The 17159-nt window shown below is 38.9% G+C and overlaps 1 protein-coding gene across 14 annotated transcripts in view; it reads left to right on the top strand.

Moving 5' to 3' along the window:
- LOC121322859 (mediator of RNA polymerase II transcription subunit 12-like protein) overlaps positions 1-17159 on the top strand; it is a 119512-nt gene that overhangs the window by 95713 nt on the left and 6640 nt on the right. For 8 of the 14 annotated variants that reach the window (XM_041263293.1, XM_041263292.1, XM_041263289.1 and 5 more), the window contains 16 exons: positions 630-704; positions 784-965; positions 1922-2083; positions 2468-2579; positions 3641-3730; positions 4059-4168; positions 4414-4549; positions 5203-5364; positions 6823-7185; positions 7325-7484; positions 8529-8743; positions 12392-12442; positions 14010-14099; positions 15391-15608; positions 16009-16159; positions 16367-16432. In XM_041263293.1, the coding sequence (XP_041119227.1) occupies positions 630-704; positions 784-965; positions 1922-2083; positions 2468-2579; positions 3641-3730; positions 4059-4168; positions 4414-4549; positions 5203-5364; positions 6823-7185; positions 7325-7484; positions 8529-8743; positions 12392-12442; positions 14010-14099; positions 15391-15608; positions 16009-16159; positions 16367-16432 (2343 nt within the window). The remainder of the gene's footprint in view (positions 1-629; positions 705-783; positions 966-1921; positions 2084-2467; positions 2580-3640; positions 3731-4058; positions 4169-4413; positions 4550-5202; positions 5365-6822; positions 7186-7324; positions 7485-8528; positions 8744-12391; positions 12443-14009; positions 14100-15390; positions 15609-16008; positions 16160-16366; positions 16433-17159) is intronic. The other 6 variants (XM_041263296.1, XM_041263295.1, XM_041263291.1 and 3 more) reach the window with 3 other exon arrangements.

Genomic DNA, 17159 nt, shown 5'->3' with positions numbered 1-17159 from the left:
TTGTATACTTCATTCATTCGATCTGAATACTTTAAACCCACCCCAATTACTGAGTGGCAGCAAATTCCTACATTTCTATGGGAGACTCCGCTTGTGAGATTTAAAACAAGATTACAATTAGGAGCAGATACTTGTTTGCAGGATTTAAAGCTATATTACAGTTAGATAGGGAGGATTTAAAACAGAATTGCAAATTGTGGCAAAATGTAAAAAAATGCCTAGACACACAAAAACCCAGAAGAATGTGCCCGTGACCATAAGGATTTAGTTGAGGAAGACAGTAAAGGAAAGAAGACACAACTTAAGTGTGCAAGTACTGTCGATTTACTGTACATGTTGTGACCGAAAAAAAAACATCCAAGCATTTTGGAAAGTAACCAAAAACAATAATTTCATACAGTATATAAAAAGAGAAAGTCCTGAAAAAAACAGATTTTGGGGTATCTTGAAAATAGGTCAAAATAAGCACTAATTTATTTAATAAAAAACAAAAAACAGAAGCCCTAGTTATATTCAAAATAAGTCCACGTCTCATCCAATACGTGGGGTCAACCCTACGATTTTTACCTAAGAAATTATTAAACAACTCGAGTGGTACTGTATAATTCATTATACTGGTTGTCTTCCAGAACTTAGACCAGTGGACGCTGAGACAGTCCTGGCTGGAGCTTCAACTGATGCTGAAACAGTACATGAAAGAGCCGGTAAGTATTGAACAACAGTGTGGTCTAATTTCGGATTAAATAACTACGTTCTGCACATGTATTTATTAATGTATTTCAGCAGGGCTCTGATATGAATACTTTGCTGGACAACATTGCAAAAGCAACCATAGAGGTGTTCCAGCAGTCTGCAGAGCTAAACAGCATCCCGTCTCCTTCCAGGATGGGGATCTTCAGTCCAGGTTATTCTGGGAACACTGACTCTGATAATACCCAGCAATGTGGGAGGAAAGCATTCCTTAGGTACTGCATTGTTACTTGACCCATACATTCAGACAGTTTGTTCAGTGTCTAAGATATAAGGGTTGGGTATTGAGCTTTGTCATACTGTATAATGAGCTGAATTGTGTGTGTTTTGTTTGTTTGTTTTTTTCTCAATATCTGCGAGTTCCAGTTTGTAATGGCCTGGTTTGCTCTGTTTACGTTAGTCCTGGTAACTGGTTTGGAAATCAGTGGCTAACGATACAAAGTGGTTATTTTAGCCTGGTTAGATTTGGCTTGGTTTATTTTTAATATATTTGTATTTATGTATTTATTTTTACTGTGTATCTGAGTACTGAAATTATGTTTAGGAACAGTCATGACAAATAGTAGCAACCGAAGCAGGCTGTGTTTAGTGGTTTGGCATTGTTAGCCTTGGGGAGCTAACATTAAATAAACAAGAGGATCTGGTCTGGTTAAGGCCAGACCAGAGGCATCTCTTTATTTTACCTCCAGCAGAAATGAAGGCTGCACTAAAAAAAAAAAAAAAAATAATAATAATAATAATAATAATTTTATACGTACATGCTGCTCACACACACTCATATTGTACATACAGAAAACTAACATTCATATTTATTTACCAGTCACAGCTGCTGAATCAACTCTAGTACTAGATTCCTAAATAGCCATTTCAGAACACTTCTGCAAATAGGTGATTCTGTGCAGTTAGAAAGTCTTCTATCCTGAGGGCTCTTTTTGAATCCAGTCTCCTCCAGTTATGACACCTCATTTTACCTCTCAGCGTCAGAAGGGGTGTTGTTAATGTTCCTTGTATTCCCAGAAAAGGCCTTCACATTTACAGACATCAAAATGTTAAACAGAGAATCACATTTACATAGTGCCTTTCACCTGCAGTAATAAGCTGGGGGCTTGCTTAACATTACAAGCTGCATAGTGTATTATTTCTTTTAAAAAGTGTTTTCTGTTGTTTGTAGTTTAAATGAACGGAAAGGCGTCTGGTTGGTAGCCCCATTGATTGCTAAGCTGCCTACGTCTGTGCAGGGAAGGGTCTTGAAGGCAGCTGGGGAGGAGCTGGAAAAAGGACAGCACTTGGGATCCTTGTCTAAGAAGGAGAGGGACAGGCAAAAGCAGAAAAGGTCATACACTTGTATTATCTACAGTACTGCAGATACAAAGAAAGTGTCATGTTCCTTTAAATCATACTGCCTTTTGAAAATGTAAAGCTACTCCACTGAGCAATTTGCACCACTTTCAAGAACGGAATATAAATCCTCTCATGTTAGAAACTTGGTGAGAAACATTTCAGCAGCTCATTTAGGGATTCGGGAGTGTTTTCAAGAGAAAAAGTGCAAACTGCACCCTGGAGTAATCAGAATTGATAAATCATTGTGTGTATATATATATATATATATATATATATATATATATATATATATATATATATCTGTCTGTAAGATTGTAATCGTGCTGTGCAGATGCAGTTCTTTTCTGACGTTATCTCTTTGTGTTTTTCCTAACAGCATGTCGCTCCTGAGTCAGCAGCCGTTCCTTTCCCTTATTCTTACCTGCCTGAAAGGACAGGATGAGCAGCGTGAAGGACTGCTGACCTCATTGCAGAACCAGGTCAATCAGGTACAGTCCAGAACAACCATCCCCATCACAACCAACAGAGAAATAACCAAAATACAGTGTACCTACCTGCTTGTGTCTTTTACATGACCTGCATTTCAAAAGACTGGGCTGGAGCTGGTAAACCTTGCTAAAGATAATGCATAACAAGAGTACTCCTTAACAGATTTAGCTGTTTAGCTGTGTTTAAATATTTCTAACCTACAATAGGCCTACTTAATGGTAAGTAATAACCCAAATTTAGGTTATTTATAGTTTGCTAACAAAACAGATGAGCTACTATGTCTGGTATAGTGGTATAGCACACCCTCACATTATAGTCCTCAACATACATTCTGTTTGACCATCTTTTACAATCTTGACCACCCAAGTGGGGGGGGTGACATTGGGTAACCCGGTTGGCTGAAGGTGGTGATGGGTGATTGGAGAGTCACCGCAGATTAGTTTGAAGCAAGATAAATAGCCCACTGATGCTCTGTAGAGGTCATGAGAAGCCACAAAACACATGTGGCAGGTGGCTAATCTCCCAGTAGCTGAAGAGGAGCGAAGTGAAGCTTAACCTGATGATAGAGCGGACCCGTGGGAGAAACACCTGAATAAATATGAAGGGCAAAGTATATCAGTATCAGACTGCAATAAATACGAGGGGCATATAAATCAGTATCAGACTGCTGAGAAAGAACACAAAACATGCAGCACTGATTCCACTGTGTCTGTGAAACTCATAACGAAGGCTTAGTATTGTGGAATGAATGAGTGATATGATGAGTATCACATGTTTTCAACACTTTACACCAGGGGTCTCCAACTCTGGTTCTGGAGATCTACTGCGAAGTTTCAACCAATCTCTGTTATTTAATTGAACAAGTTATTGGCTTAATTAGTCAAGATTAACAAGTGTTCCAGATCTTTAGCCACTGATGAAGTAAAGGCACCTAGAAAACCTGCAAGACTGGGGCTCTCCAGGACCCGGGCTGGAGACCCCTGCTTTACACAATGAAACCACACTAAGAAAGCTCAATGTAGGTACTGGATTCTCTTCTTCTCATTACTGCTGCTGCTAGATTCTGAGTGACTGGAGAGAAGAGCGTTATCAGGATGACGGGAAAGCGCGACAGCTGATGCATGAAGCTTTGCAGCTGCGGCTGAATCTGGTATTTATTCTCACATTCTCCATAATTATGTTTTGGCCTTTAAGTTATCTAATTTCTGTATTATACAGAATTTGAATTGTACCAAAATTCATGTCTTGTACGTTGTTTTTTACCTTGATGTTTTTAAATATTCTTGTATTGTATTTTTAGAATCGGTGACTCAGAGGAATTTAAAACACGCAATTTGGGCGAGGTGCCTGTATGAAAAAACGAAGCAAATTCAAGCTGTTCTGCACCTCATGATAGCTCTAATTGTGAATGGCAGTCGAGGCGCAGGATGAATATCACTGACATGCTTGGGTCAGCAATGGTTTCTTATGTCTTTCAGGTAGGCGGGATGTTCGACACTGTGCAAAGGAGTACCCAGTGGACTACAGACTGGGCTCTTCTGCTCCTGCAGATGATTACTTCAGGAACTGTTGATATGCAAACCAATAAGTAGGTTTTCTGCATTATGAGTTGAGTTTTTATGCCATAGCATCTTTGCTGTGAATTTAGTGGTAGAATGAGAAATATATACAGTAGGTTATATGTATGTTATACATACCGGTGGTCCAGTTCTGCCATTCAAGTTTATCTGAATTGCACACTGAGTAACACTCAAAGCAGTTTTATGCGCTCTTAATGCTATATTGCCTGTGCAATGTGCTGTCATAATAAGTGATGTATTTTGTGCATTGCAGTGAGTTGTTCACTACAGGACTTGACATGCTCGGAGTTCTTATCAATGGAACGTTAGCTTCTGATTTATCAAATGCTTCTCAGACAGGATCCGAAGAGAACAAAAGGGCATACGTGAACCTGGTGAGAAAGTTAAAGGTAAGCTAGCAACAAAACTGTATTTAAGTCAGCCCTGTTAATAAGGAAATGATTAAAGTATTGCTGTTTTTTTGAATAACAAAAAGGACGCTGCTGGCATATTTGCAGTAAGATGAATGGAAAATAACAGGAACAGAGTAACCTGGGAATACTTTTGCCACCTAGTGTTTACAAATGGCACAGATCCTGTGAACGAAATCCTAACCACAATCTTTAGCATGACTTGCTTTTTAAGGTTCGTTCTGAAATTGTGAAAATATTAACATTCTAAATGCATATTTTGCATTGCAAACCTGATAGCTTACACTCGTTTTGGTTATATAAAGCACATCCTGTGTAAAACACTCTAGTATAAAGCTCATCACTGAGCAGTCTTGTGATAGCTTGTTTGCACCCCTCTAATATAATATGCAACCCGTATATAGCATAGAAATTCTTCCAATATTAGCTAAAGAATGCCTATTATAGTATTAAAAGTGTATAAAAGGTTATGCTACATAATGTACAGTACAGCATATGAAAGCGGCACTCTAAGATCCTCATTTGTTTCTAAGCTGTTACAGTGTAAGTGGAAATCATGTTGCACACAGAAAGTTTCTTTTCATAGTATGGATGTAATGTGATGCTTTTTCCTTCCCTTTTTCCCCCAATAGAAAGAACTTGGTGACAAACACTCTGAAAGTATAGATAAAGTTCGCCAGCTGCTTCCACTGCCAAAACAAACATGTGATGTGATCACCTGCGAGCCAATGGGATCTTTAATTGACACTAAGGGCAATAAAATCGCAGGGTTTGACTCCATAGATAAAAAACAGGTACGTGCACCCAACGCTGCAGATAAGGTTTTGGGTCTGGGAGTAACTTACCCTCTAATTTTAAGGTAACACTGAAAGAATAAAATGTATTTTCAGGGGGTAAAATGCAACATTACCTTGAAGTCATGAGTAATCTCGATAAATACTGTAGAATAGTTAATGGTAATGGGGTAGGCATTAAAAAAGAGCCTTCCATTTTAACTGCAATGCTACTTTGAACTCCTGTACAACCACGCGTGTGTCCTACATGGTTCTTTATCGGCTCAGTGCATTTTTTTTTTTTTTTATCAGGTATCACTAACTCTGCAAATTAATTACATTACTTATATTTTAACATTAAATTCTTAAACTTGGTGAACATGTTAAAATTTCGATATAAAGCCATACAGATAAATAAAATAAGGAATTAATAAGTTATAGTAAGTTATAAAAGAGTTATTTTAATATTATAGGCACCTTTTTATAGCAGTTGCCTCCGACGATGGTTCCAGCTGGATTTGTAGCTGGACTGGGGTGTTTACGCTTCAACCTGTGTAGCTTAGAATTTTTCTTATTCTTACTGTGATTGGCTGCAAAGACAACAGAGATTGGATAATGTTTGCTGGGTTGTTTTTCTTGTGTACTGTTTTGTAGTAACTGAAACCATTGTGTTCTGGTAGATGTAGTTTGTGGTAGTTTTAAGGGAGGCAGACATGCTATGCTTATTTTTACGCCTTCAATTTACATTTAGTGCGTATTTCTGATTTTTTAACGTGTAACAACAGCAGGCTTGACCGCTGCGTCTGATATATCATTAAAGGCATATTAAATAATCCAAAGAGGTATTTGCTGTATGAAAGAGTGTTAATCCATAAACCGCATATATTCAGTTTGCATCAAAGTGTAGTGCTGAAATGAATAAAGCATCTGAGAGCAATGAGAGGTTGTTTCTGAAATGAAAACATGTCATCTGCTGGTTAGGTTTCACAAGGCAATGTGCCCTCGAAAAAAAGATGTCATTCAGTGAGTGGCAAGAGCTGCCAGTGGCAGCAGCAACACATCAAAACAGTTTTAAAGGTTTTGATACCCACCTGGCTTCACAACACAGTAGCCACAAGCCCTTTGCAACAACAGACATTCTAGTTGCCCGAAACCAAAAATATTAAGGGTAGCTGTCCTTGCATGTCACTGTCTAATAACATTGGTACTGTAAATATAAATGCATAATGAATTGCAGGTTGTAGATAGGCATTTTGGGCTGCTGTTATGGCATTTCAGCATTAAGCCTGGTGTTCCCAGCTGCTGTGATTTATAATCTAATATTAAAAAAAAAAAAAAAAGCCTTACGTTTAAAGCCTTAAAGCCTTAAATTGAGTTTAATATGTATGAGATTCGCCATCCCGTTTATAGGGGCCTGGGGACAACAGGCAGTACATTACACTTTTTGATGTGTGGCACATAATCATTCTCCCATTACAGGGCCTTCAGGTGTCTATGAAACAGAAAGTCTCCCCCTGGGATTTATTTGAGGGACACAAAAACCCAGCGCCCCTATCCTGGGCCTGGTTCGGCACAGTGCGAGTGGACCGCAGAGTGACCAAATACGAAGAACAGCACCACCTTCTTCTGTATCACAGCCATCCAAAGCCCAAACCACACAGCTACTACCTGGAGCCATTGCCTTTACCCCCAGAGGAGGAGGAAGAGGGGGAGCCCGTCCCAGTTTGTCAGGACCCGGACAGAGAGCACTCGGAGCTGAGCGAGCAGAGCAGACACATGCTGGTGGAGGGGAAGAAACCCAAGAGTAGGAAGAGAAAGCCCAAGACCAATGCAAGAGTCGACGTGAGTCTGAAACGTGATTTAAATGTGTAAATGCAAGTTGAGGCATAAAAAGAGATACTACTAGGTTAGTGTGGCAAATGTGACAAATAGAGATAAATACAGGACTCACAGGTATTCATTTACATGGATCATTTTGCAGGATTATGCACAAAATGTTGCATATAGAGTGCCTCCCAGCTATCCCGCAGTATCTTCTCAAATGATACACCACTCTCAGGCAGCACCACCCTGGGGTTACAACCTCCTGGAACAGCCCCAGCAGGCCAGCTTCTACCTGCAGAATCAGCCTCTTCTGCCAGGTAAATGACCTCACCTGCATTTAAAAATATGTGCCTAATTTTTTACATTTAAAAGCTTTCTGTATACTTTTTTTACAATACCTTTTTATTTATCACCAATGTTTTAGCTAATAAAATAACCTTAACAATGTGCACAAAGAGTATATGGTAGAGCTCTGTTCTCTGTATCAATGTTTAGTATCAATTTAACATGTACTGTATGTGCAACAACCTACAATGCAGTATTTACTTGCCCTGTGTTTCACTGAGGCCTACGAGAAACTCTTTTTGCCTTTCTGCCCCGTTTTATAATTCATGGAGAAACCTTTAAGTTCTGTTTAGTCTCATTCAATTGATCCAAGCAACAATGATTCCAAGGGGCCCACGGTTATAAAAACCATCCTACAGTGCATTCAGTTATTTCAAACAGTAAAAATATGACGGCGATCTTTACATAGAGTTTTTGGTCAATACAATTGATCCCGGCAAATAGGTTCAAAATCACCTTCATGATTTCTACTGTGGTGTACTGTACTTATGTTCAGCACAGTATTCTGTCTATTGTCATATTTTGTAAATTGAATCTATATTTGATTATTCAGTTTGAGTTTATAAACAAAGTTATTATGATCTGCAGGAATCTAAGCTCCAGTAATTGACAAATAGGTGGCTTGAGGTAGCTGCCTGCATTCCCTTTGAATAATTTGAGTTTTTTTTTTTTTTGCCCAGTCGTATTTATTACTGTTCTGGAGTTTACGTTTCCAAAGCACTGCTGGAAGCAGGATCTACCATCTCCAGAGTGTATCCTGTGAAATATTTAAAATTAATATATGGAGCCCTCATTTCCTGGTCCTGGTCCTAAAAATACAGTAGCAATGAACAGTTGTTGTTTGATATCATGTTGATGTCGACCTTTCTGGAAATCTTAAAAAACAGAACAAATATTTTATTTTCCCTCTGTTTGCATTGAAACAACCCCCTGTGCCAGTAAACTAGGCCATTGTACGGCTCTGCAGGATGTGCTTTGTATTGTGGCCCTGAATACGCTGTGATCTGTTTTTCTAGGCGTCCCCAGACTAGATTCTGCTAGCCAGTTCCCTCCAACAAACACCAAACTAGCCCTGACCAACATGCTGCAGCGCCGCTCAAGCTCCATGATGCAGCCACCTTCCCTGCCCACCATCTCCCCTCAACAGCAGCTGCTTCAGATGAAACTGCTGCAGCAGCAACAGCAACAGAGGCTGCTCCACCAGCAAGCACAGCCCAGGCCCTTCCAGCAGGTTTGTCTTTCACACAGGCTTCCGAGGGCCACAATTACATTCCATCATTTATATGGACACAATTAAAAACTATACAATGTGGTGTAAGGTCCCAAAGCCTATTCAAGACAAGTATTTATGAAATGTATTGTTGTGTTTAGGTTGGCCTGGACTCAACTAAAAGAAAAACATGACACTTACATAAAGTGCAGAAATGGACATCCGTTTTTAAATATTAAAAAAAAGATTATATGATCATAGTCCTCACAAGCAGTTTTGTTGGAGCATGTCATTAATAATTAGACATAAAAAAGGGATTTATATTTACTGGCCTTCAGGCAACTTTCAAGCACATATTTTAAAGAAATGTGTGCAAAATTTGCCATGTGCTACATCTGCTAGGTTTTATGTACTCTAGAATAACCCTACCCCCGTACATGAAAAAAAGACATGAAACGCCGTAGGAAACTAGGGTCATTAGGTAATCTGATACAGGATCTGTTTAGCTTTGCAGTCTCTGAAAGCAGACAGTAGTGTGCTTGAAAATGGAGTAAAGGGATACAATTCTGCTTTTCCACTTTAGGTTTTTATGGCCAGAGTGTCTTTTTTCCCTTTTGCATATTTGATTTAATACTTTTTGAAAAGCTAAGTTAGTCGGTGCCAATGTAAATGCACAGAAAGTGATGATGGCTTTAGAAATGGTTAAGGTAAACAGTGTATGTTTTACCAATATTTTTGTCCAGCACATCTTGATTGATTTGCTATAAGTAAGTTAGACATGAGCGTAACATATCATTGAAATCCAGCTTGTGTGCTCTCAGTATTGCTTACCAGACAGTGTTTAATACAGCTTATCAGGAAGGAATATGCATTGAGATTCGGTTTCAGGATGTTTCAATGAAGAACCAGCTCAAAACAAATATGTTCCTCGAAAACGCACAAAGGTCCCAGCACTAAGAATAAAGCGCCTTTTGCGTCAGAGTGTTCTTACTGAACGGTTCCACTGCACTATGATGAGCTCTGTTCCAAGTGCCACAGTACACACTTGTGACACCCTACGCTATTGCACAGATCCCACAGCAGGAGTTTCTTGATCATGTACCTACTGTAAGGAACATATTTAAACCTAGAATAGCATTATGACACAATTTAAGAAGCAGAATGAAATTAAACTCAGCAACACAGGCTAATGGACACTTGCTCATCACCACAACTCAAGAATGCTTCTATTAACAGTAACATTATGGAATCAGGAAATATGAGTAGCTGCTGTACAATACCTTTTGCATATGGTCTTGGAAGAGCAATGCTTTGAAATTTAAAATTGCTGGGAAATATTTTTCATGCTAGACAAGTGAATGACATGATGACAAGTTTTAACAGCAACATCGCGGTGATCCAGTGTTTTGATTGGCTCACAATCAAGAGGGCAAATAACAAGCATTCCAGTTTGGGCCCATGTTGTTAAAGCTTCAAGTTACACAGCTATGTACGCCATATGCAGTGGTGTCAATACATTTCTGACTTTGATTGACTGCTATAGCATGTAAACCTCAGTGAAGCACTTTGTTTTGTTACTGGTACAGCATCCACAAAGTGAAACATTTGAAAAGGATTTTACCTGGTGAAATTGTTATAGCTCTAAACTTACAATGAAACTAAAAAAAAATGTCACCAAAAAAATTGTTTGCATCTACGGTATATAATGCATATGGAATGTAGATCTTTCACTTGTGCGTCAGGAATAAAACTTCAAACACAAGCAATACAGTGCCTATAGAAAGTCTGCACCCCCTTGAACTTAGTTTTCACATTTTGTTGTCTCAGAGTTTCATGCATTTAAATGAGGATTTTTTTTCCACTTATCTACACACCATACCCCACACTGTTAAGGGGAAAACAGTTTTATTGAGAAAAAAACTGAATATTAAAATTACAAAACTGAAAGATCATAAACTTGGATAAGTCTCCACCCCCCTGAGTTAATAGTTGGTAGAAGCACCTTTGGCAGCAATTGCAGCTGTGCGTCTGTTGGGATAGGTCTCTACCAGATTTGCACACCTAGATTTGGCAATATTTGACCATTCTTCTTTACAAACAGTTCAAGCTGTGTCAAGTTCCTTGGGGAGTGTTGATGGACAGCAATCTTCAAGTCATGCCACAAATATTCGATTGCATTTAGGTTTTGGGGCTCTGATTGGGCCACTCAAGGACATTTACCTTTTTGTTCCTTAGCCACTCCAGTGTAGCTTTGGCTGTGTGCTTTGGGTCATTGCCATGCTCAAAGGTGAGCTTCTGTCCCAATTTCAGCTTTCTTGCAGAGGGCAGCGGGTTTTCCTCAAGGACTTCTCTGTACTTTTCTCCATTCATTTTCCCTTCTGTCCTGCCAAGTTCCCCAGTCCCTGCCGATGAGAAACATCCCCATAACAATTTAACACAGGTGGAGGACACTTAACTTGGTGTGTGATTTTGAAGGCAATTGGTTACACCTGAGCTAATTTAGGATTGCTATTACAAGGGGGGTGGACACTTATCCAACCAAGCTATTTCAGTTTCTATTCTTAATTTCTACAAATTTCTAGAATATTTTTTTCACTAGAAAGTTGTGGGGTAGGATGTGTAGATAAATAATAATAATAATAATAATAATAATAATAATAATAATAATAATAATAATAATAATAATAATAATAATAATAATAATAATAATAATAATAATTATTTTAATGGGCTATAAGGCAACAAAAGGAGAACATTCTGAAAGGGGGTGTAGACTTTCTATAGGCACTGTATACTGTAGATTCACTCTATATTGTTTTTGCATGTTTCCCCAGACATGGGAATTCATATTCCATATATTGTTCATGATATACCTTCTTTTAAAGTTCTGTTTTAGATTTAAAGGAAATCTACATTTGAGTCTTTGCCCAGAAACGTGGTAAAACTGTTTTAAAAACACACTTTAAATACAGTACAACTGTCCCATGCTCATGTTTTTTCAATTGCTTAAATGGAATTAGTTGTTCTTAAGGTAAGATGATAAAGAACTGTTTCATTAGTGCCTTTTCCAGTATCCACACTCTGCTACTGTATTTAGCCAGACTTGTATTGTATTACTTTCAATTAATTTATTGCCCCATTTTGTTGCTTTTAGAAGTATGCGCTTCAGCAGAATTCAGATAATGTATTTTTGGGAAAGCAAAAGTGAAGCTTGTCCTGTAATGGCTATGTCCAAAGTATGGTTCAACCTGATTGGCTGGAAGCTTGATTACTAAGAATTGCTCAGAAGCAATAAAGCCGATTAAAATTGAGAATGGAGAATCAACAAAGGCATCATGCTGTTTGTACAAGTTGGATCAAACTTTGCATGGAAATTTGTTATAAGAGGTATACTCAGGTTCATTCGGTGAGTTCTGTATCAGCTAAGGTAAAATTACTTTTATTGTCGAATTTAGACTGATTATATACAAAGCTGGAGTTATACCTCCCCACCCCTACATGTTGATTCATTTGAGCAGCAGTGATTTTACATTTTATAATTGTGAGTTCTAACTGGTGAAGTGGTTGTAATGCAAGCTGGTATTAACAAGCCTGTTCATGTTTTCCGTGACTAATGCCATTTCCATTGATGCTGTCTGCCCTTTTTTTGCCTTACCCCTTTCTCTCCAGGACTCCTGTAGCACTGCTGTATCCTTCCTAGATGACTTTACCAACATAATGGTAAACCAACTGCAGATCATTCTCATCACTGCTCTCTGTTTAATAATTCACACTTCACTCTTAATAACAAGTTTGCAAGACCCAGCTGCTTCTTGTTTGACTCTCAACATGGCTCGTCACATAATTATCTGGCGTTAGACATATAGAACAGTACATAAGAAATCACTGGTTGCTGCTAAACTGTTTGCTTCACCTTCCATTCCACTATCACTCAGACAAGTCAATTGTGTGCAGTGACATGAATTTAATGTTTTATTCAGATGCATTACCATTTGAATCCCTTTGTATGTATTGACTAAGCAATGCCGTCTTTCTTTGTATTATAATTATCCTACAGTTATGTGGGTCGGGGGGATTAGAAAGCCTTTTATGTATAACAAAACAGGAATGAATTAAATTGTGGGCAGTTGTTTGTACTGAAGACAGACGTCCATTAATGGAAAAGGGTGGGTGTATAAAGCTCCAGGCATCCCCTCGCTGTTCCACTGAATATCTCAAACACTGATTACAAAACATCTTTCTCTCAAGAGATGCTGATTTGTTCCCCTGGTATTCAACAATCTCCTGTTCTGCATTGGAGTTAAGAGCTCTGTTAGGTTCACACACCTGATACTATGATACTATTTGATCCTATTGAATATAACACCTGCACAGCTGTCAGGTAATCATTTACAACTGACTTGGACCTGATCAGATCTGAACCAAGCCCTCAGACTGATGAGTGCAAACACCACATGGGTTCCTAATTCAACTGTTTTTGTAATGGCACAAAGTAAAAACAAGATAAAGTACTCATTTAGTCCCCCTTCTAAAAACACACTGTATGGCATGCATCCCGGAGCTAGACACAGTGTGCATGCAACAAACGTCTGACTCTCAGCCATTAAACCGTGTGCTGCGTGCACGACTTAACAAGTGCTTGCTGAAAACCCAATGATATTGATCACCAAGTTTCTGTAGGAAGTAGTGGAACTGTTGCTCACAGTCTTGGAATTTGCTTAGGGTTTGTTTGCTGCCCAGGGTATGGCTACGCTGTGATGACCAAGCCAGCTGCTCTTTGTTCAAGGTTCTTGTAACACCTGTCTGGACCTATGCCCTGCTGCTCAGGCAGTAGTTTGAATTCATGCATTTACAAGTTCAGTCTTCAATGGGCTGCCTACTGGGCCTCATTCTGTTTTTTAATTGTGGAAAGTTACAGTATGAAGTTTTCCAAGGAATTTGTAGCTTTGTTTAGCTTCCTGTTGCTGACCTCAGCTAAGATTAGGTAACATGAAAAAAGAAAATCTGGACTGCTGTTCTACAAATTAGTAACACTTCTATTTATGTAAAGCTGTAAACATTATAGACAGCTTTGAACTGTGCAGCTCTAGAAAGTCTGTGTTTGAAACCTAAAAGAACCAAAGCTGTTATATTACAATAGATTCCTTTAGAATCAAGCATTTCTTTTTTCATTAACTCACAGTACCTTCCTTTCTACTGCCTGAGCTGCTGCTGTTTGTTGCTGAGCTCGGCTGACAAAGCTGCCCCTCTGTTTGTATTTTATGCTTCTCTGCAATTGTGTGTTCAGGGCCAGACGGTGGATCAGGCAGCCCTCTATACTCAGCAGGTACGGCCTCCTACCCAGCTTCACCAGTTCCCTGGAATGCAGCAGCCGCAGGCAAGTAATAAAGTGAACTCAGCTTAGAAGCAGAGCTGCCGTTTAATCAGCTTGTTAATGGTGGTACCAATTCACACTGATGCAGGTAATAATTCCCTGCAGGGTGAAGGGAATGATTTAAGATATATCAAAGAGAAACGAGGGGAAGAGAAGGTGGAGGACACCATTAGGAAATAATAACATCACATCGGCATGTTGTTCATTATTCACTGGACACACCCACAAATTTGGAGATGGGCATGGTATTTTTATTTTTATTTTTTCTGGCCCAGCAACATTCACTGCTGGGCATCCTTCTACTCTAATGCATTATTAGCAACAACAATTTACTCAAAGCCTCCACTAGTGTTTTCTACTATTATAACAACCTTGGCATAAAGAAGGAAAAACATTGAGTGAAGTAGCTCGCATCATTCGATTTTCAAGGTGTGGTATCCGAAGCATAATCAAAAAGTACAGAGAAATATCATCTGTAATTGATAAACCCAAGACTGGAAGACCCCAAAAGCTGTCTAATAAGGATTGAAGACAAGCGTTGAATTGAAAACAGAACTGGTAGAAGGCACAGGTGTCATTGTCCATCCCTCAACAGTCCAAAGCACCTTTGACCATTCTTCCACAGTCCAATTTCTGTGTTCTTGTGCATATTTTAGCCTTTTAGTCATGTTCCCCTTTCTTAACAGAGGTATTCTTACTGCAACACATCCTGTAAGTCCTGATTTCAAGAGTAACCTTTGTACTGTTGATTTGTGGACGACACCTGTGCCTTCTGCCAGTTCTGTTGTCAATCCAACGCCTGTCTTCTTTCTGTTCCTGAAGGATATTATTTTCAAGTTCTGCTCATCCTTGTTAGAAAGCTTTTTGGGTCTTCCAGTCCTGGGTTTGTCAGTTACAGATGGTGTTTCTCTGTACTTGTTGATTATGCTTCGGTTACCACACCTTGAAAATCCAGTGATGCAAGTTATTTCACTCTTAATGTTTTTCCTTCTTTATACAAGTCAAGGTTGTTATAATAGTAGAAAACACTAGTGGAGGCTTTCAGTAATTTGTTGATGCTCATAATGCATCAGAGTAGAAAAACACAACATGTCTAAGACTTTTGCACAGCAGTGTACATTGAGTTTTCTTTCTTTAAGACTGTGTACGGAAACTTAAATATTGCTAATAAGATGTCTTTCTGTTCTGTATTGTAAATATAGTAAGTTGTATAGTAGGTACCGCTACTGTACTAAAATTGATATGGTATAGTATATGGACTAACAGTGACGGCCTTCCAACCTGCCTCCTACAGAATATTTCTCATGGATACACAACGTACAGCACCCACATGCCTCTCCAGCAGCAGGCTAGCCATGGAGGGCTGTCTCCAAATTACAACGCCAGAGCATACCAGATTGTACACTCCAACCCAGCTCTGCTGGACCAGCTTCGGCAGATTCAGCAGCACCCGAGTGGCTACATCCACCAACAAGGTGCAGCCTTCCCAGCATCCCTCCCATTCACTCAGAGGTTAGTTGTAATAAAAGCACTGCTTTAAGCACCTAGTAGTCTTGTTTAAAGTTTAAGTAGCAATATCATGACACAGAGACATGACATTTACTTAGACACCAAGTCTGTTGCATCACGAAAAATGTTTTACAGAAATCCTGAACATTTCTTATAATTTAGGAGTGGGAGCAACAGAATGCTATATAAATGAGTGACGTAGAGATGTTCCACCAGCATTTTTTTTTTACTTTAACAGTGGCTCACATCCCTTCTGTTGGGACAGATTGCCAGCTAGTCCCATCACCTTGTTTTAGGATTCCTACCCATTTGTGTAAACAGTTTTAATTGCAAGTGGTCAGTCACACACATTTTAGTCTGTGGCCCCAAGTAGCATTGACTGCTGTGTATTCCTCTGTCCCAGGCTTGCCTATCAACCTCTGCAGCAGGACTCTGGTATTGGAGCAGGATTGGATTCCATGACTCCAGCAGCTCCACATGTGAACCCTGGATCTGTGCAGATGTCTCAGGAACAGATAAGACAAAGGCAACAGCAGATCAGACAGCAGAGACAGGTTAGAGTTAGCACCTGCTTTAATCCCAGACACCTAGATACCCAAATGCATATTTCAATGCTTACATACTAAGTTTTTCATATAGTTCCAATTTTGAAAAACCTGTGTTTCTGATATTGTTTTATATTTTTGTTTTAAATACCTGCTTTCTCTGTCATGCATAATTGCAATGTTACCCTAAAGCTATTTCATGTTCATGTATTTCAGCTGCAGCATCAACAGCAGAGTCCACAAGCAATGGGAATCCAAGCGATGCAACCCCAGCCACATTTGGTAAACAAATATTCCTAAATAATGAGTCACCACTCTGTCAGTGTGAGGAGTGATCCAGTGCATTTAAATTGGGATAGGGACTCTTTGACTTCTGGGTCACAGAGATCCCATTCCATTTGGGTTGTTATTTTCAAAGTGTTTGTGAAATGCATTCTGCAATACCCTGAGCATATTGGACACACATTAATAATTCACTTTCACTGTTGGCACCATTTGGCATCCAAGTCAACAGCCTCAAAGGGAGGCCAAACTAGAACGGAGGTTTGTCTCTGTAATGTTATGATATGAGTGTAACATGTTTTAAATATGAGTTCCTGCTAAGACAGTATTGGAATGTGGAGATGGTTCCCAAGGCTATATCAAGTAGATGCGTAAAGTGGCCCTTGTGTGTAGTTGCAAGGTTGATGAGTTCTTGAACAAAAATTGATAAAATCATGCCCATATTGTAATCTCCACTTTACAATTATCATCCATGACTATTAAACATTCAATAGTGATATATAAAAAATAAACTGTTTCGACTTGAATTCTTATTCAAAGTTACTGAATTTATTAAGCCTCTTTTAGTAACTGTAGCTTCACAATTTTTGTTATTTGATTTTTTTTTTTTTTAATTGGGAAACAATTATTCAGTATCAAACAAATTTGAACAAAAAGGGGGTTAATTTACTCAAAAAGCACAGGAATTTAAATGTTATAAACATCATTTATTTTTTTAATGGCTTGA

This window comes from Polyodon spathula, chromosome 11, assembly GCF_017654505.1.
Source record: "Polyodon spathula isolate WHYD16114869_AA chromosome 11, ASM1765450v1, whole genome shotgun sequence".
NCBI lineage: Eukaryota > Metazoa > Chordata > Actinopteri > Acipenseriformes > Polyodontidae > Polyodon > Polyodon spathula.
Note: the sequence above shows the minus strand (reverse complement) of the source record. Positions and strands in the feature narration are given on the sequence as shown.